Genomic DNA, 21,888 nt, shown 5'->3' on the forward strand with positions numbered 1-21,888 from the left:
GAGGAGATCCAGAAAGTGTTGATGATGGCCGACGAGAGAAGGAAGTCCTGGGAATCCACGTGGGACAAGCAGAGGAACAGGCTGGAGCAAAATTTGCACATGTGTCAGTTCTACTTCGATTTGAGACAGGTTGGTCGTATTTGTTACCGTATGCTGTTTGTTTAAATAATTTGTTATGCACTTGTTAACTTGCAAAATGGCTTAATCGTTATAAAATCTATATAATCACAATTAAATAATAATATTGATGTACAAATTTATATGGCGCTTCATTTTATTGAATGATTGTTGTAATTTTTATTGTAAAAAAATTTTCTAACCAAACGTTTCTGAATGCGTTTGAATAAAATTTTCTCTTTCAGCTGCACAACGAACTAGACGAACTGCACAGAATATTGAAGAGTAGACACGGAAACTATGGGACGTCCACATCATCAGTCAAGATGATCTCCCAGGCATACCAACTCTTCGAAAAATCAGCTGAGATGATTGAAGGAAAGGTACATTTTGTGGTCGTTGGTGGTTGTTGGTGGTCATCGGTGGTCAGTTTTTGTCATAAATACGATTGATTTGCATTAAGAAATTTGCAATATTCTAATGATGAGTTTTTATTTTATATTAAAAGTGCATCTTCTAAACAACTGTTGTCAAATTGTTTGACGTTTCATGAAACTCAGGTGAAAAACTTTTCCAACACCGCCGATCTCATGGTGAAAGATGGACGCTACGACTCGAGGAGAATAAAGAGAGAAGTGGAGGAAGTGGAGAGGAAGTGGTCAGACTTCCACAACTCCATCTCCGCGTACCGCAAGAACATTGATGAGTCGTTAAAGTTTTTTGAGGATATGGAATTGGTGAGTTGGTAAAAGTTCAACTTTAGCTTTCGACCTTTTGTGTGACGTATCACAAAATTTGATGAAATACGAAATATATACAATCTTAAACACAAAGTATACACAATCTTAAATACAAAATATATACAATCTTAAATACAAATTATATACAATCTTAAATACAAATTATATACAGTCTTAAATACAAATTATATACAATCTTAAATACAAAATATAAACAAAAGTATACCTGTACCTAATATTTCCAAAGAAGTGTTAACAAGTTTTTATTTAAGACTATTTTTATTTATTTTGGCTGTTTATTAACAGTCTTTAGTATTATTAATTCAGGTATTTTTAATTATGATCGTTACCGATGTCGTCATCATCATTATCATTTTCACCACCACCACCATCATCATCATCATTTTCATCATCATCATTTCCGTCAGTGCGAAGGCTGGATCAACGGGGCGTCTCAATTTCTAGTCAACATCGGCCAGAGGGCGACCGAATGTACGACCTCTGATGACGTCATCAAACTGATCGGAGAGCTCGTGAAATTCAAGGACAAGGGAACAATACAACAGAACGAGAGATTGGACAGGATGGAAAATATTGCTACTGATTTATATGGTTGGTTGGCTGTTTGGTTGGCTGGATGGTTGGTTGATTGGTCGGTTGGTTAATTGGTTGGTTGATTAAGCGATTGACTCAATGTTTAGTAAATTTAGTTAATTTGTTGATTATCTACCGATTTGAAATAATTTTTAATTGGCGAATCCATTCGCTGATTGTTCATTTCCGACTGCGCCATCCAATCAAACCGTATGAAGGGAACGTGAACGGACCACACAAAATGCAGCATGTAGTGGACAGCAACCAGGAGATGATCAACAACATCATCAAGGCCATTGAAGAACTCTCCATCTTGAGAGATAACTTATCCAAGAAAGAAGTTGGCAGTTTTTTTTAGAATTACTGTAAATTTTAACATAAACATTTTTTATTTTGGTAGTTTTTAAATCCCAGTTCTAATACAATTTTGCTAAGTTTAGAGTTGAACTATCGTTTTTCAACATTTTGATTTTTATATAGATTTTCCACAAACTCTCTTAAATGTTTGCAACTTATTGCAAAATCTAGGCTATACTGGCTCAAATGGAGCTTGTGGTGGAGAAGAAGGCCCCGAGGCAGCCAAGATTCGTGGAGCCCCTGCAATGCGCTGAAATCGTTGAAGGCAACAGGTCGGTTCTTACATTTTAAATTAACAACTTAATTCAAAATAATTTTTTCCATTTAAAAAAATGAAATAATACAAATTAATTTCGGAATGAACAGTTTTGAATGAATATAATAAAAAAAATAATTTAAAATAATTGTTGCAGATTCACATTTGAATGCCGCCTGGAGTGCGACACGAAGAACCCCACAATTGAATGGTTTAAAAATGGCACCCCAGTCACCATCAACGACGCCCTCGCCACTGAGTTCAAGAATGGTTTGTGTCAGCTGAGGTTTGCGCAGACGACAATCAATGACAGTTCAACATATAGATGCAAAGTTGCTACTGAAGCTGGAGAGGCTGAAACATCGGCCACTCTCACTGTCAAAGGTGAGATCTGAATGAATAGATCTAACACCCTTGAAATATTGTTAACTATTAATAAACAATTGGAATATTTGTAAAAATTTTAAACGAATGAAATTGTAATTTTTTTGAAGATGTATAAATTAATTTTATTTAAGAAAAAAGAAATAAAAAAAAATTACTAATTTGCAGAAGCCCTGCATAAGGTCATCCCACCAACATTTGTTGTTCCTCTTCGTTGCATCGAACTTCCCGAAGGAACATCAGCCATCTTGGAAGTTCAAATCACCGGATTTCCGGCTCCGACAGTAACGTGGTTCAAAGACGACAAACCGTTGGATGGCCCCAGTGACGATTTTGTAGTCAGCAGATTGGAAAATACTTACACCGTTAAGATTAGAAAGCTGCAAAAAAATGTGCACTGTGGGCAGTACATGTGCAAGGCAACTAACCAGGGAGGGGAGGCTGAATCTATTGCTTCTATCAATGTCGTCTGTCAGTGTTTTTATTTTTTAAATAAAAATTTGTTATATTTTTCTATGTTAGACAAAGAATGTTTTTCATTTTTCTATATTTTCATTTGTAGAATTTTTTGCGTTCATGTTTAGCGAACTTGGATAATTTTTCTATTGCTACATTATAACAGCTGTTCAGAAGCCAATATTTACAGAGGCTCTGAGAGATCAGCAAGTCAAAGAAGGTACCAAAGTGGTACTTTCTGTTAAGTTTTCTGGCGAACCTGCTCCTCAAATCAAATGGCTCAGAAACGACGGCCAAATAATTCCAAGTTCCAGTTTTAAAATTGTTGTCGATCACGGATATTCGGCGCTGGAAATCAAAGAATTCTTTCCCGAAGATGCAGGCTTGTATACAGTGGTGGCCAGAAACTTGGGAGGCGAAACAAGAACCTCATGTCATCTCGACATCGAAGGTTTGAGTTTGTCGTCAGGAATTCCCGGATCTCAAGTACCATGCAAGCCAAAATTTGTGGATTTCTTGCAAAACAAAGACGTGCAGGAGGGATCCAGGGCTCACTTCAAATGTCACGTGATTGGTTTTCCCACCCCACAGGTGCTGTAACGTTTTTAGATATTTTATATTGCAATAATAATATGTTATGAATGAAAGTTTTCATTAAATAAGTATAAAAATTGTACACATTCGTGTTTGTTTTGATATGCATTTAATTGTTGCGGCAAACATCAGATTATCATTTCTGTTGTCTTTTTAGATACTGTGGTACAGAGATGACAAACAGCTGAAAGATTCAAAAGATTTTCAAATAGGATTTGATGGAGAGAGATGCACTTTGATAATCAAGGAAGTGTACCTGGAAGATGCAGGTGAATACAGGTGTGTCGCTACAAACGTTCATGGTGGTGATGTTACGACGTGCAGACTTCAAGTTGAATGTGAGTTTTGTATTCTCGTGAAATAAAAGTGAAATAAAATTAATTAGCTTTTCTTAACAACAGTTTGATTAAATTTTAAACAATTGAAACACTTAACAAATAGAGCAAAAATCTATTTTAGTATTTTTATAGCCTTTTGTAATGTTGATGAGTATTCATGTTGAACAGCATTGAGCGAAATGAGTGACGCATCGGGAACTCTGCTGGCCGACCTCGTTCCTCCAAAATTTACTCAACTCTTGAAGGACATTGAAGGAACCGAAGGCGAATTGATCAGGTTTGATTGCTGTGTTATCGGCAATCCTCAACCGATTGTCAAGTGGTATCGAGGCAGAAATCAAATACAATCATCTGCAGATTTTCAGGTTCTTATCTGGATGTTGCATTAATAAAATTTTATCAAAGAAACAATCTAAAATCAAAAAAAAATGTTTTTTCAGATAAAAACAACAAGATCGAGAAAGCAAAGTTTAACCATACCTGGAGTTATTAAAAGAAGACGCGGGTACTAACGTTGTGCGAGCACAAACGGCGCCGGGGCTGCCCAAAGGTTATCATTCCCTTATCACAAACAAAACTTCGGACTCGCATCTCATGAAAACTCGCTTAGTTGAAGCCGGTCACAGCTACTCTCAGAAAACCTCCCTTCTTCCTGGCCAGTCAGCTCCTGAATTCCTCAAGTTGTTTGGAGACACCAGGGTTAAACCTGGTCAGCCCTGCGATTTGGTTGTGGTAGTTGGTGGAAATCCAACACCGAGAGTCAGATGGTTGTTCAACAACGAACCAATCTCAAATTCTGCACCATACATAATCCGCATAGGACCCGGTGGACAGCACATATTGCACATCCCTGAAGTGCATGTAGTTGACGCTGGTCGCTACAGCATTGTTGCAGAAAATGAAGTTGGACAAGCGACGTGCTCGGCCTTGCTTGTGGTTGTCGAAGACACGATGTTGCTTCACGTTGGTGATTCTCCTGCAGAAACTCCAATTAAAAAACCTCAGCCTAGTTTGATGAAAATTACTCAAACAACAAAGTTAGCTCAAATATCACCTGTGCCTTCTCCGACTTTTTTGTCGCATCTTGAGAAACCAGCCCTCCTCAAGCCGGTCGATTTGGTGATACCACTTCCAGTGGCTCCGGAGTTTACTGTGTCGCTGAAAAATTTAAACGTTGAAGAGGGCACTGAAGTTACTTTTGAAGTTCACGTTTCAGGCAAACCTGTCCCGGAAATTACATGGTACAAAAACGGAGTAGAAGTTAGACCCGACAAAAATCATGACATCATTAAAAAAGAAGCTTTGGTTCAGTTGATCATTCGACACGCAACACAAGAAGACACGGGTAGATACGTCTGTGTCGCCAAAAATGAAGGTGGTCAAGTGCAAAGTAGCGCTCAACTGAATGTTAAAGGTACTTTTGATTTTCTTTTGTATTAACGTACTGTTCAAATTTTATGAGCTGTCAATTTTTTACAACGATAATTATTTTATTTAACACAATTTCCACGTTTTTGTTATACAGCACCCCAAGAACCACCTCGTTTCCTCGATCGACTGCAATCAACTTCCGTAAGAGAAGGAGATACTGTCAAACTCTCCGTCAGAGTTACGGGCAAACCAGAACCTGAAGTGACATGGTTCAGACAAGGACAACAAATTATGAACACGAAAGATTTTCAAATATCAAAATCAGGCGACGAGCACATCTTACTGATACCAGAAGTGTTTGGCGAGGACCAAGGCAAGATAACGGTTAAAGCAACGAACAGTGCGGGACAATCGCAATGCACTGCTGATTTAAACGTAGAAGGTTTGTAAAATTTTCACGAACCATTCAAAATTTATTCAAACCCGACGAATAATTTTTATATTGTAATGGTCTGCAAAAAACTGAATCATGATCATCAGCGTTAACTTTTCTTGAAAAGTATCTAGCAAAGAGGAATCGGTAACACCTCCCCCTCCAATCGCCAGCGTTCCTAAAAAAATCGTTCAACCGTCACCTCCTAAGAAACTTCACTTTCTCAAAGTTGGTTTCAACATAACTATATAATTAAATATTAAAATTATAATAAATTATGAAAAATTAAAAAAAAATGATCTCAGCCGTTGTCAGACGTGAGAGCAGTGGAGGGCAAACCAGTTACGTTGGAATGTGTTTTGGCTCCATACCCGAACCCAGATAAAGTTCAATGGTTCAAGAACGAGATTGAAATATTCTCATGTCCCGATTACGAAATAACATTCACGCTAGGTGTTTGCAGGTTGGTTTCGGCTTTGCGGCTGATCTTTGGTCTCTATTAAACAATTTGTTGTTCGTCTCAATTGATGAAAAATTATCGAAAAAATTTAATTTTATTATTATATATTGAAAATAATTTTAATGTCATTGCAAATTTTTTTAAAGATTGAAAATACCTCAAGTATATAAAGAGGACAGTGGTCGTTACAGTTGCACGGTTTCAATATCTGGCTGGCCAACTACAACATCGATGACACTCATTGTGGAAGGTACCATCAGTTTTTGCACTCAACAAATATAAGAACAAGAAACAATCCCATTTTTGTACTATGAACAATTTTTAAAATATTCGATGCAATTTTTAGCACCTGAGCCGGCATTTAGACAACCAATGGAACGATCCCCATCATTCGTCAAACCACTAGCCAATCAGCCTCTGAGGAGGGGAGGTACTGCTTATTTTGAATGTAAAGTGGACGGATACCCCCCGGCCGAAATACTCTGGACTCGTAAAGGCCATCCATTGGTGGATAAAAATAGGTACGAGAATTTTAGAAAACTTTTATTAACTGTTAATCGTTGAATTCAAATTTTGTATTAATGTTTAGTTTATTATTTGATTGAATTGTCACGTGTTGCATGGAATCAGGTACAAATCAACCTACGATCAAAACTCCGGGGTAACCACATTGACCATTTACGATTTGAGAGATGAAGATGAAGGAGAGTACAGTTGCAAGGCCATCAATCATCTGGGCAGTGACCTCACTTCCGCTACTTTGCATCTTCCTGGTTTGTTCAATTTTTAAATTAAACTTTTGTGCTGTTTTATATATTTTCAATTAAAAGATCAAAGATGTTTAATTGACACAAATCTTTAAAAACATAGAATAAATAAAATTCAATTACAGACTTATCAGGCCGAAAAAGTGGTACTCCAAAATCTCCAGCTTTCCCCGCCTATGCACCTTATAAACCGGAACCGGAAGAGGTGGTTTATACATTTTATAAATATTTAGCCGCTAAATAATGATTAATTTGATAAACTGCAATTTCATCCTTTTTTTCACGTGTTTGAATTTTAAACCATCATCGCAGCCGTTTAGAGTTCCAAGTTTTGAGAAGCGATTGAAGCAGGAAGCTGACTTCAGGACTCAGCAAGCACCACCTCTGCCAACACCAGCCAGACCGCCATCTCCTGGTGTCGATGAAAGTTCCAATCTTTCTCCGGAAGCACTCATGAGACTTGGGATCAGGTGGGTACCTATTATTTATTCATTTTATTTTCCATTTTCTTTCCCGATTGTCCTTCTCACATTCATCATTGTCATTTTCATCATTGTTAAATCATCATCACCCTCATCGCAATAATTACCACTATCATCAATTTAATCACCGCCATCCATCGGACCAGTCCCACTAAAATAGGACCAAACGAGTTGGGAGGAGTATCCGAGCAATACTTCAAACCCCACTTCCGCAAAATTCCACGTGACATCATCGTTCCTGAAGGCCACATGGCTAGATTTGATTGTGTGGTTCATGGGCGGCCCACCCCGGATGTCAACTGGTACAGGAATGGGATAAAAGTTCTCGAGAACCGCCTGCACAAAATCGTCATCAACGAAGCGGGAGTGAACTCCCTGATCTTCGATTCCGTATCGAAACATGACGCTGGAAATTATACCTGCATAGCTACAAATGCGGCAGGAAGTGATCAGTTTAATGTAGCGCTTAATGTTGACGGTTATTTTATTTTTGAAATTATTTTTTTAATAATTTCGTTTTATAGCGAAAACTGGTGAATAAATAAAACTGTGTAAAATAGTTTGTTAAACCTTGATTATTTCAATGTTTTTTATTTGTTAAGGATTAGTTTATAGTTTATTTAATTTATTTAAAAAGTTAATTAATTTTAACTCATTTTTTTCCAGCTCTTCCCAATCCGTTTCCACCAGAATTCTCAGTTCCGTTGAGTGATCAAGTTATTCAGGAAGGGAATCCAGTCTCCTTTATGACAGAAGCTTCAGGATTTCCTTACCCTCAATACATCTGGCAAAAGGATGGCAGGGCATTAGATTCCTATAAGGATTGTTCCAGGTACAACGTTGAACAGAATGGATCTAGGTTGGTTAATTTGTGGATTGGTTGGATGGTTGCACGCTTTTGGAGTTGTCCGTTTAATACTTATTGATTGACTAAATGGCTTCTGAATGTGATGCAGCCAGTAAATGTTTTGAAATTGACGTTTATAATTCTTCTGTAAAAATATATCTAAAATTCTAACACATTATATACTTGCATTATTAATAAATTACAGCAGTTTTTAAGTGAAAATTTATAACTTCTTGCCACAGAACCACCCTCTCCATCTCCTCCTGCAAACCTGAAGATTCTGCTACCTACCAGTGCACTGCGTTCAACCAGTCGGGAGCCCAGGTTCAGAGGGTACGATTAACAGTTCAACGTAAGTAATCATTAATATTGGTCGCCAAATGTTCATACATGTTTCTTGTTTTAATTGTTTTTAATCTGTCTTTACATTTGTTATTTAACAATTCTATTAACTTTTTTTGGTTAAATTTTTTACGTCAGCGTCGCCAAGACAACCGACCTACGACAGTCTGCCAAGGCGTACACAGTCGACTCCGTGAGTTTAATCATTTAGCACTTCATTCGAATTCATTGCAATAATTGCTTCATAACTAACATTAACATTTGCATTTAATTAAACTCATTAGGAGCAAGACCTCTCCGGTTCGACCACCCTCTGAACCAACCTTTCCATTCAGACCAGTTGGAGACTCGGCAACTTTCTCTGCATCCCCCTCCCACCTCAGCAGGGCTGAACTGAGATTGACACCAACACCGACACCGACGGTACAACATCACCCGTCTTGGGAACGCAAGGAGAGCGAAGACGATGCCAAATTCAACAGAGATGTTCCGAAACCCCCCAAATTTGTTCAGCCAATTAAATCGCTTTTAAATCTGACTGAAAATCAACCAGCCAAGTTCGAATGTCGGTTGGTCCCGCTGGGTGATCCAGATATGAAGGTTGAGTGGTTCAAGGACGGTGTCCTACTGAAGCACGGTCAGCTTTGTTTGTGCTGTTTGTGGTGGTTGTAGCTGCTGCTCATGTTTACTGATGATGGGATGCTTCTATAATTAATCTTTTAATTTATATTAATTATTAATTTATAAATAAGATATGAAATTTAAATTTATAATGAACACTTTAACCCGTGAAACGCTGCAGTCATATAAAAATGTATTTCATTTGTTCAACTTGCCCTACAGTCAATGCATGCACCACTATCTTTCATCCTATTTGATGCTCATGTATCACCATCAATGTTTTATTTAACTGTGTTTAAGTTGTGCACATTCGACATTCGACATTTTATCATATTCATACCTAAATAAAATATTTCACTAATCATACGCGCACACGCCTTCACACCAATTATGAAAATATTCATCCTTTCGCAATTGTTAAAACGATCAAAACCACAAACAGGCCACCGATTCAGAGAGACGAATGAGTTCGGCAAAGTAACTCTGCACATCCTGTACACCTACCCTGAGGACAATGGCACCTACATGTGCCGAGCCGTCAACAAGTGGGGCTCTGATACGACCCACGCCCAACTCAACTGTGCCGGTTAGGAATTTGTGTGTGTGGTGGGTGTGTGTGTGAGAAAGTGTGTGCATGGGTGTATGTTTGTTATATTTTTGTGTGTGGTGTGTGAGCGTGTTGTGAGCGTATTGATGTGTTGTGGTATTGTGTTTCACAGTTTTTTGTGTTTTCATTGTATCTAATTTTTTATTTTAAGGTATCACTATTACATTTGTTGTCGTTTTATTATTGTATTACGGTATCTTAATAAAAATTATTTTTAGTATAATTAGAATTTATTGTGACGAGTAATTTGTTATTTTTAGGCTCGGGTTCGGTGATCTATACATCGCAAGTCCGTGAGGATGACGGCCTGCACCATCTTCCTCAAACGTATGTCATTATTGTGGTGGTGAGGGTGACTTGTGGTAGTGATAACAATAATTATATCAGTGACGAGTTTGATGATAATTGTCAGATTGATGAGAGTGTCGTATGTGAATGTGACGTCTTATGATAGCGATAATAAATAAAAGATGATGTCGGCAGCGATAAAGTATTAAAATTTTACAAAATATCAATAGTATAATTGGTGGGAAATGTCGAGGTTAAATTAAAAAAATTAATTTTTAAAAGGAACATAGCGCATGAAATATTACAAAATTACTTTAAAACTTTGATAAACACCAATCAACTAATAAAAATCAGCGAAATTAATGACGTCACCGAGCAACAAACTGCTCCAACTTTTGAGATTCTTCCGAGCAATGTAAACGTCGATGAAGGTCAACCGGCCAGATTCCATGTCAAGGTCAACGGAAATCCCAGGCCAAAAGTCACGTGGTACATTAATGGAGATGAAGCTATTAGCGTTAGTGGATTTGTGACAATTTAAAAGCTTTTCGTGGCAAGTTAGCTCAGGTTGTTTGACTGCTGAACAAAAGCTACTGCGCGCTGACCTGGTTCGAACTTCGTCTGTCTGAAACTAAAAACCGTCGCACACTAAATGTGGATGACACTCTTTGAGTAGCTTAAACAGTTTGTGCATTCAAATGCATGCGTACTTCGAGTAGAGTGGAAAGCGTGTTCAAAGTTTGTGGCACAAAAATTTAATTACAACCAGGTTAATTAAATTATTAATATGCAATAATTAACTATTAACTATATAAATAAGTTAATTAACAATTTATCAGAATCAAAGATTTAGCGTGACTCACGACGGTTCAAATCACGTGCTCGAAATCGCCAAGGCACGTGATTACGACTCAGGAGAGGTCAGGGTCGTTGCCAGGAATCAGGTCAACGTTGCCGAAGCTGTGACGTCACTGAAGGTGATGGCCAAGGACGACTGGAAAGCCAAACCATCATTCGGTGAGAAGTTATTAAATGAAATTTGAATTGATTGGTCAGAGGCTGGATTTGCGAGAACAGACGACATGTGGTAGAATAACGAAAATGCTAGCGCTGATTTCGATGAATAAGATGATCTCAATCTTAAAACTTTCACTGATAAAGAAAAGACGGTGGGATGGGAAGGATGATTAGGCAACTGAAGGATGATAACGACGATGATAATAATAATGATAATTTTAACGATGGTGATAACAGTAATAATGATACATGATGACAGGTCCTGTGGAGTTTTTGCCGAACGGGCCATCAAAATTTCAGCCGGACATCAACAGCCGACATTCATTCATAGACTCTACTGTCCATATAAGCAAGACGACCACCACAATCATCGAGCAGCCTGACACCGATCATTTTGAGGTCAGTTGCAAGCTGTTTCAGAAAACTCAACCCATCAAGAAAGAAACGCCAGTCTTTACGAAATCACTGCAAAATGTTTCTGCTAAGGAAGGCGCTCCTGTGAAGTGAGTCAAACTGATGGTGGCCAGCAATGAGATGATGATTGACAACAATGAATTGATGATTGCCAACAATGAATTGATGATGGTCGGCAATAAATTGATAATGGTCAACAATGAATTGATGACTGACAACAATGAATTGATGAGTGAATACTTAATGGGTAACAATAAATAAACACGAATGCATGTTCTGAACAAACTACATTCATTGACATTCAATTTCATAATTAAATTACAGATTTGAAATCTTTTTTACCGGATTTCCTGCTCCCGAAATAAAATGGTACAGAGATGACGTTGAAATTCAACCGTCACGTGATTTTCAAATTAGCCAATCATTTCAAAGCAGTCAGCTGCTCATACCGGAAGTATTTCCAGAAGACGCCGGAAGTTACAGCGTTCGTGCCCTGAGTGACACTGGATTTGCAGAGTGCAGAGCTGTCCTGAAAGTCGAAGGTTTGCTTTTTATTCCAAGAATCTCTACAGTGATAATAATAAATATATTTATGTTGCTGACATTTCTACGGCACAAATGTTGAAGGATTTGAAATGTTTTAAAATAGACTGGCTGGCAAAACTGTAATAAATTACCAACAGTGATTTTGAAACGTGTTTCGAATCATTTGTAATATATTTTGTTCGGTTAGTGCAGTTTTTTGAATATGAACTGGAGACTATAATTTTGTTTTTGCTCATCAACTTACTTAATAATCCTACAATCCACCTACCGAACAGATGATTTTGACAAGGTCAAGGATTCTCCACCGGAAGTGAAAAATTACCTCCAGGACATATCCGTCAACGTAAACGAACCAGTTGCTTTTGACTGTAAAATTGTAGGCCATCCTAAGCCGGAAGTCACGTGGTTCAAGGTGAGACATCTTGCGTAGAAAGTCATCAAAGTCATTGTTATTTATTTTAATGTTTTTGTTGTGCTTGGAAATGGATTTGAAGTACATTTTTGCTTATTCATTACATTTGATTTTATATTTTCGAAGTTTGTTCATCTATTTCATAAACTATTTTTAAACAATTTATTTGCTGTCTATATGATAATCAAATTAACTAAACATGACCATTCCTACAACGTAACCTTGACCTTCCATTCTTCCATTAACAGGACGGCCAGAAACTTCCAGAGAGTCCCCGCTACAAAACAGTGACAGACGATGAGGGTCACCAGACCCTTCTCATCTACCACATCACCCCTGTCGACCAGGGCGTGTACGTATGTGAAGCCACCAATAAACTCGGCAGGCAGTCAACTTCGGCCAAGCTGACCATAAAAGGTATGATGATGAGTTGTTGAGGAGCGTTGGATACTCATTTATTTCCGTGGAGAAATGCATTATTCACTTGTTAACTTATCAAATTGACTTTTTTTATTAGTTGAATTTTTTGCAAAGTTAACGTTCTCAAATACGTTAGATGTTTCAACAAGTTAACAAATTTTTGAATATTTTTTTGAAATAATGGTTTTATTCAGCTGAATAATAAACAAATTAATCGGATTGAACTGTTGAAAAAAACACATTTGACATCAATATAAGAATTTAATGAAAGTGAACTGTTTTCCAGGTGAGCCACGATTCGTGAAAGCTCCGTCTCCACCATCGACCCATACTTTCCCGAAGTTGCTGCAGCCCCTTCAAGACGTCACAGCCAACGAAGGCGAATCCGTCCAATTAAAATGCGTCATCGTCAGTGAACCCTACCCTGTAGTTACGTGGTACCACAATGGTCAGCCAATCAAACCTTCCAAATATTTCACCATGACCTCTGAACCCAACGGAAGCCATGTTTTGAAGTTGGCAGCCGTGTTTTCGGAAGACGAAGGATCGTACAAATGTGTTGCCAGGAATGCCAAAGGGCATGTTGAAACTAGCGGAAAACTTTTCATAAGATGTTAGTGTCAAATATTTGTTTATTTTTATTTTCTATTTACCTATCAATTTTTGAAAAAATTGTTTGTTGAAATATTTCGTGTAACCAGTAGAACCAGTAGTGAATGAATGAATTTATTAAATAACAAAAGTTTGCTGACAACAAACAAACAGCCCATCCTCATTATTCGACGGCATCGCAACCTAAGGAAGCAGTTGTCAGTCAACTGAACTTCATCGAGATGACTCCGCCCCAGTTTTTGAAGCCCATTTATGAAATTGACGTCATCAAAGGTGGTCAGGCTCTTTTTGAAGTTTTTCTGACAGGCAGCCCAACCCCTGACGTCATTTGGTTCCACGAAGGCCAGCAAATATTTCATGGACCTGATTTCCAGGTTTGTGATTGGACGAATTTGTTGAATAATATATATTTATTATAACTTTAAATACATCTTTCATTCAATAAAATCAAATCATTATCCAGCTACACAATATAACGATTTAATCATCCAAACAACATACGACAGATTCTACAAAACAGCGATAAGTATTGGTTGATAATTAAGGAGGTGCAATTTGAAGACGCTGGTGTCTTCACGTGCAGAGCCACAAACCCGGCAGGTGTCGCCGAGTGTTCTGCCAAACTCAACGTCCTTGGTTCGAGTTTATTCTCTTTATCCCGAATGAATAGTGGTTTAATAACATTTAACAAAATGTGTTGATGTAAATTTTAATTCACTCTGATGTGTTTTATGTTGCAAAAACTGAAACTAAGATATTGTGGATGATTTTTAAAATTTTTTATTCGGCAGACGGCACGAAAGTATCTTCAAAAAGCATGGACGTATTCCATGCAGCACCTGTTTCTGCACCAAAAAAACCTCCAATCATCACCAAAAGTCTGCCTCCGTCGGTTGTTGGAGCCGTTGGCAGTGTCATCAAGTAAGATATCCTATACTGCGATGTACATTCAATCTTTGATTATCATCTCATCATCATCATTAGAACATTTATACGGCGCTAATTAAAAAGTTTTTCAAAAATGCTTACAAATGAACGATTGTCAAAAATAACCAATGAACAAATATATCATTTATTAAATTGATAAAAAATAATCGTTATTGATTGATAAAACATCAAAAATGAATAAGTTTTCAACATCCTCTTGGACTTGTCAACACTTAGAGCAGGGTCCCTCAGGTCTTTGTGAAGGCGCTAACATCCAATGTTTTTTTGAACAGTTTTAACCTCTCTGCCTATGATCCCAACGTTTTTTTAGCTTCTTGACTCACAACGCTCGCGAACGATATTCATTTCAGTTTTTAGATTGTTAAGTTTAAAATTTGCCACAGAATACTGACGAATTGAAATCCTAACGACTGGAAACTAACAATTTTCAATAATAAATGAAATACCACGAGCTAACGAGGTAATTTGTGTGGGCTATATAAGAAACTGCGATAGCTCTTCCGATAGGTATTCGGGCTGCTGATGAATTCCCGGTAAGGACGAAACACGTGTCCAGTCTATCCAAACGAAAACTATTTTTTTCTTCTCTCGCTCACTGCTCTTCTGGTTCGGTGTTCTCAAACATAAGCGCAACCGCAACAATACCGAGAAATCAACGAAAAATTTCAGAAAAACGTGAAAAATTTGAAGTCCGACTAATCAATCATTAAAAATAAAAAAAGTTGTTTTTTTTTACATGTTTTTATATTCAGTACTATTCTCATATTACACGGTTTAACGTGTGTTTACGTTTTTGAGACATAGTTTCAAAGTTTGTAATTTTCCCTTAAATTTGCCAGGCTTGAAGTTCAAGTGGAGTCTAACCCTCCCCCTAACTTCCAGTGGCTGACGAAGAACAGACCCATCCAGCCATCCACCAAACACAACCTATCCTACGACAATGGGGTCATCCTACTCATACTGACCAATCTCCAGCCGAATGATGGAGGTGATTACGTCCTGAGAGTCTTCAACGAACTCGGGGATGCCGTTTGCAAAACTACCGTGGTCGTTCACCAACGTTAGAATGTTTTCACAGCCCTCGTTCATTCAAATTATATTTTCAAAGTTGCGTCATTTTTTTGGAAACATTTTTTAGGTTAGCAGTAGTGTGGTGGAAGTAGTAGTGGTGGAAGTAGTAGTGGTGGAAGTAGTAGTGGTGGAAGTAGTAGTAGGTCTGTCTCATTATTGTTGAAAATCATACTTTCTTATTTACTAACTACTAATAAATTATTTAATACTAAAAATTACTATTTTTTTAACCACTTAACATTTTTGAAAAACTTGTAGCAGCTGCAACGACTGCAGTTCAGCCACCGGCTCCACCACCAACGACATCCCTATCCATGCCGCCAGTTTTTGTCGTCACTTTGAAGCCAGAAACAAAAGTTTCAGAGAGAACAGTAGCCAGGTATGTTGCTGCAAATTGAATTAATGAAACTAATTGTTTTAAATAAAAAATGTTAACGACGAACAAGACAATAATACTGCGTTCGTAAATAAATCGAAACTTGCCTGTTGATTGTAAAAAAAATAATTTAAATTTAATTTAATATAATTTATAATTATCTACAGTTATAACATTGAATGAAATTTACATAAAATATTAATTCATAAAAATGAAACCAGATTGGAATGCAAGGTGAAGGCCAGCCCCCCTGCTGACGTCACGTGGCACATTAATGGAGTCTCCCTACCTCCTTCCAATAAATTCATGCAAAGTGTGCAAGGAGATAAGAACGTTCTAGAAATCAGGGATGTAACAGCCCGAGATTCGGCCGTTTACACTTGCAAGGCCTCGTCAAGTGCCGGTGAAGCGATCACCAGCACAACACTAATTGTGATATGTAAGTGTTCATCATTGAATATTACGATTTTCATTCACTTTAATTGTTCGGTTTTATTTCTGAACATTTTCAAACGAATCAATGAAGCTTCTGAACCAAGACCTGTTCCTCCCTTCTTCGTTCGAAATCTCGAAAACGTTGTTGGCACAGACGGGCGTGAAGTCGTTTTGACCTGTCAGGTTAAAGGTCAACCCTTTCCTGAAATCACGTGGTACCATAACCACCGGTGCATCGACAAATGTGAAGACTTTGTCATCAACTGCAACAAAGAAACTGGCAATGTTGAACTGGTCATCGTCGACTGCTTGCCAGATGACCAAGGAAAGTTCAGATGCATTGCCACCAATCAAGCTGGTGAGGATTTTGTTTCATGTTTCAACATCTTTTCACATGAAAACTATATCTGTTTATGTTTTATTTACAGATTTAAATTTTTTTAATTTTAAAAATTGATTATTTCATTTAGCTGCTGGATTTTATTTTATTCGCAAATGAAATTTTGTAGGCCAAGCGGTCAGTGAGTGTACGTTGACCGTTCGTTCGCCACCTCAACCTGCCAAATCTGATGAGGCCCCGATTGTCAACGGAGACATAACGGTCATTAAGAAGGTTGATACGGTTATTCCGTATTATTTCAATTTTATTTTAAAGTTGAATTTGAAAGTTGAATAAAAGTTGATTCAGATGAAGTTCAAAAAAATTAAAATGTTAAATTGTGGTAATAAATTTTTTGTTTGCGTTGATAACATATTTAGAAACATCTCATGCCTCCAACACTTACACACAGGCCGTGAAACGAACGAGTGGTCAGCCTCCTCGCTTTATCCAACCCATCCAGCCATGCATTGTGAGACCAGGGGAGTCATGCCAGTTTCTAGCCAGAGTCTCTGGAGTGCCGCAACCGGAAATAGTCTGGCTGAAGGATAAATTAGACCTACCATTAACGTACAGACACGTGGCAAGTTTTGATTCGGCCACCGGAAGTTGCGTTTTGAAAATCATTGATGTCCGCCCAGAAGACGTTGGAGTGTATTCATGCAGAGCGAGCAATTTGGCGGGAAAGGCCACATGCACCGCCAACGTTGTTGTTGTCCGTTAGTACCACATCATCTTTTTCACATCAGTTTGTTGCTCTTTTATTATGATGGCTACCAATTTTTCATGTTTCCCTGAACTTTATAGAAACGAATTGTTTTAATCACTTCCATCGTTATATTCCAGCTCCCGACGCTGAAGTGACGGTGACGGAGAAGACAGTTTCAGTGAAGAAGGAGAAGGTGACAGTCGTTGGAGACCAGGAAACGAGAGTTGTGGAAAATTCTCCATCATTCATTGAAAATCTTTTTCCATTAACAGAAGCTTATGAAGGAGAAACCGTCAAGTAATTATGATTGAGCTGGCATGTAAAAAGTTTGAATCCATAAATGAACAATACAATTGAATATTTCAGGCTTAATAATAATAGTAAGCGAATGTGATAACTACCTACTAATACATTACCTTCAATTTTTGAATGATTTTAATATTCAAGATTTGCGTGCAAAGTCAACGCGGAACCGGAAGCGATGCTGACCTGGTTGTTCAACGGTAGGGAGATTACGAACACCCCGCGTACAACTTTGACCTTTGACCGGACCACAACTACGTTGACACTGCACAATGTCAGTCCACTTGACGCGGGTGAATATGTCTGCAAAGCGAGCAATAACTTGGGGGAGGCCTCAACCAAGACTTTGCTCAGAATTAAAAGTTCGTATAGATATTGATGGAGGGTTTTTATATGGAACTTTAGTGCATTTAAGAAAAGTTGTTTAGCGGCAATTTTGTTTATATTTTCCACTATTATTTCATTAGATAAGTAGTGAATAATTGTCAAAAACATTAGCCACGTTCAAATCTTCAACTAATTTCAGAAGACCAGCCTATTTCAACAGTTCAGTTTGAATCTATCGAGTCATTTCAAGTTGATCAAAGACCAAAACCTACAACAACGACAACTACATTCTTTCCCAGACAACAACAGGAGTTGGTGACGTCAGAGTTGCAGACGATGCTTGATAAAGAGCCGCCAAAATTTACATTACCCCTGCGAAATCAGTCTTCATGTGACAACGAACAAGTTGTTTTTAGGGTTATTTTTCAAGGAAAGCCAATGCCATCGGTGACATGGTATTTCAACAATCAACCTATTCATCCTAGCCAAGATTTTAAAATCAACGTAAGATGGTATTCTACTCAAATAAAGAAAACAACACAACTCTTTGTTTATTTTTGTTAACTTAATGTTTTTTGTCCTAATTCAAAAAATTAAAACATTTTAAAATTATTTTTTCAATGACCAAATAAATTCGTTAGGTGAACAAAGTACGAGGTGAATCGACTCTCGTCATTGTGGAAGTGTTCCCCGAAGATGAAGGCGAATACACCTGCAAAGCTGAAAATGAATTCGGGACAGCCGTCACTCATTGCCACCTGTTTGTTCGAGGTAGTACTGCTAATGAGTATGAATGATTTGTTTTTTTCTCATTTAGGGCATCTTTCTTCTTATACAAACATAATGATATAATGATTTTGTTGTTTTTAAATTTAGAAAAAATTTTTTTTTATAAAATTGAAAAAATCAAAACAAAAACACATCATTACTATTTCAAAAAATAGATTCTCAAGTTGTAAATCAATACTTGAAGAATTAGAGATCATTGATCTATTTATTTACTTCGTTGATTTTTATCTACAGTGCCGTCAACTTCGTTATCTACATCTAGAGATGAGATTGACTACGCAGCTCCATGCATAACAATGAACCAGACCACTGAAATCATTAAGACCATGACTCAGTCCCCGCTACTCCACATGCCACCTACGAAAGAAGCTAGAAGATTTTCAGAAACAATTGCAGTTGATCACAAAGAAAAGATGAAGGAAATGGCTTTGCAGTTTCATTTACCGAAACCAGTAATTCAAAAATCTGAATTATTGGTTCGCAGAGAATCTGTTCCAGTCGGAATCAAAATGGAGGTTGACGTGGAACCTCCACCTATCGTGACGCAGGAAATGATGATAGAATTGAAAAAGAGAGTTGAAGCTGCCTGCACGGAAAGACAACAGCTTACGATTCCACTTATCAAACATCAGCGAAGATTCTCAGAAACGTTGGCAGTTGAGCTGCGAAAGAAGCCTAAAGAAATGGTATTGCATTTAGATCTGCCAATCAAACCGGAATTATCACAAGTACTTGTAATGCAAAAATCTGCCCCGAAACCAGTAAGACTAGAAGTTGAAGTGGAGGAACAACCGACCGTTCATGATGTTACGGAAATGAGTGCCTTGGAAATTGTTAAAACTAAACGTATTCAGGCTATGGAAACCCAGAGACAGGAAGTTAAGATAGCCGTCGTTGAAACTGGCACACCACCAATATTTTTATGGCAGTTGCAATCTCAAAAAGTTATGGATGGGGACGAGGTTAGATTTACTTGCAAAGTCAAAGCTAACCCTATGCCCGATGTTACTTGGTATCACAATGGAAAATTGGTATTGGATAATCCGGATTTTCGAACGTCATATAATAGGGATACCGGAGATGTGATATTATTCATAATAGAAGTATTCCCACAAGACACTGGTATATACGAGTGTGTGGCCGTCAATAAATTTGGTTCTGCCACGACGAGGGCTCAATTGATCGTAGAAGGTTAACGAGTTTATAGTTTTCCGTTTAATTTATCTGACATAAAAAGTTAAACCAATGGTTTAATCATTCAGTAAAAATTATCTTTAAAACTTTGTTAGTTTAAGAATATAATTCATGATTAAAGTAAGTGATAAGTAGTTAGTAAGTAGTTTGATAAATTAATATGATTTTATTTGTAAATTAGTTAGTAGTACTGTAAAAAATTTACTTGATTTTTATTTAAAAGAACTGCGAATTTCAATGATTTAATGCAAGAAATAATTTTCCAAACAGTTTATGAATACATACCTGACAGCGAAGAAGCAACAGCTTCTCAAACTGAGTCTATATTTTCGTCCTCTTCTATGGATGACAGCGATTTCCAGACTCGAACCAAAAAATTTCTTGAAAATATGGATAAATTGAAAAAAGAAGTCCATGAAGGTGACAGCCAAGTCAACAGAAAATTTGAAGAAATGGTCATTGAAGAATTTGACGTGGCCGAACGTGGTTACGAAGAAACAATTCTAATGGCAGATGTGAAGTGGCAGGTCCAAAAAAGAGTATCACAGGAAAAAGAAGATGTACCGGTGGAAGTCACATCTCTTGCTACATTCGACATCCCATTGGTCAAACCTATTGAAAGAAAAGTTACATTGACGCAAGATATTTCAATCGCTTCCGGAAGTCCGATTCAGACGCAAGTTGCACCACAAATAGTAACACCATATGTTGTTCAAACGACTCGGGAACTTATAAAAACAACTGAAGAAACAAATGCTGCAGTTGTACCTACCGAGCCTACTCATTCTTTAGCGGTTCTAATGATAGAAAGTAAGCCTGAAAATAGAGCGGTGCTTGTCAATGATACGCGAGTGGATGACATTGGCGTGAATGAAGTTGCGGATGTTGTTTGTAATGTCGTTTTGCCAGAAATTAGGGATGTGGTTTTAAAATATGGAACTCAGCATTTAAGGCCAGAAACTCGCACTGTGCCCTTTCATCATGTTCGTCCGGTTGAATGCGCTACTGCTCACGTCGGACTGGAACCGGAAGCGATTGAAACAAAACTCGCTGACCGTGTGACCGTTGACATTTTTAAACCTTTGACGTCCAAGTCGGTTGCCAAAGTTGTAAGTTCTACTTTAGAGGACACTGTTTTATGCAAAGTCGAAAAAATAACTTCTGAGCCGGAAGTTTATCACGCTGCTACAGAAAGAAAAGTTGAGTCAACTACTTTTTCGGTTCCTCTTTCTAAAAACACTGATCAATCCTTTGTTAACTCGACGGCAAAATTTGAAACTAGACTATCTAGAGAATTGACTGTGTCACCGACTTTTGAAATATCATCTTTTGAATGCTACTTAGATGTTGCGGCACAACCTACAGTGGTAAAAATTGTTTCAGACGAAATAAATGTGCTTACAAAAACTGTAACTTTTGAATTTGAAAAAACATCTAATCACATAACGGCTGTTGGAATACCCATAGTACCTGTGGTTGTAGAAGAATTTAGTAATGAAATAAAGTACACTGTAAAAGTTCCGGAATATCATTTGAGTGAAATTATTACAAATGTGAAAGAAAGAAGCGAAAAATTAGAAATAAATGTGGACGTCGAACCCGAAGAGGTCAGTGAATTCATTTCTGAATCACGTAAAGAAACAAAATTAATTATGGATTTGATCACTGAGGGTTTCAAAGAAAGAACTGTTAATGTGGAGCTTCCATTCACAGCGACTGACGAACTCCATGCAGAAGAAGTTGAGGAAGAGGAATCTTTAGAAATGGTAGAGCTAGGTTACGAAACAAAATTTTACAGTATTGAAAATGTAACCGATATTACATTAAATTTAAATAAAATGTCAGCCATGTCTAAACCAAAATCTTCAGCTCTTCCAGTGAC

At 37.6% G+C, this 21,888-nt stretch overlaps 3 protein-coding genes across 3 annotated transcripts; all 3 read left to right on the top strand.

Moving 5' to 3' along the window:
• Nucleotides 1–3,081: 3,081 nt before the first annotated feature.
• On the top strand, nt 3,082–8,275 carry HELRODRAFT_78348 (hypothetical protein; the record flags this gene model as incomplete). Its single annotated transcript, XM_009018527.1, has 4 exons — nt 3,082–3,466; nt 5,041–5,250; nt 5,362–5,649; nt 8,016–8,275. Coding segments are annotated over 4 exons (1,143 nt in total), but the record flags the coding sequence as incomplete, so codon positions are not given.
• Nucleotides 8,276–11,807: 3,532 nt separating this feature from the next.
• On the top strand, nt 11,808–13,481 carry HELRODRAFT_78293 (hypothetical protein; the record flags this gene model as incomplete). The annotated part of the gene is made up of 4 exons (XM_009018528.1): nt 11,808–12,056; nt 12,321–12,443; nt 12,692–12,860; nt 13,150–13,481. Coding segments are annotated over 4 exons (873 nt in total), but the record flags the coding sequence as incomplete, so codon positions are not given.
• A 215-nt stretch (nt 13,482–13,696) lies between these two features.
• On the top strand, nt 13,697–20,008 carry HELRODRAFT_78542 (hypothetical protein; the record flags this gene model as incomplete). Its single annotated transcript, XM_009018529.1, has 4 exons — nt 13,697–13,849; nt 13,982–14,104; nt 17,097–17,399; nt 19,667–20,008. 4 exons carry the CDS (start codon nt 13,697–13,699, stop codon nt 20,006–20,008), a joined length of 921 nt encoding a protein of 306 aa, XP_009016777.1.
• Between the last annotated feature and the right edge of the window lie 1,880 nt (nt 20,009–21,888).

Source organism: Helobdella robusta (genome assembly GCF_000326865.2).
Source record: "Helobdella robusta unplaced genomic scaffold HELROscaffold_22, whole genome shotgun sequence".
Taxonomy (NCBI): Eukaryota; Metazoa; Annelida; class Clitellata; order Rhynchobdellida; family Glossiphoniidae; genus Helobdella; species Helobdella robusta.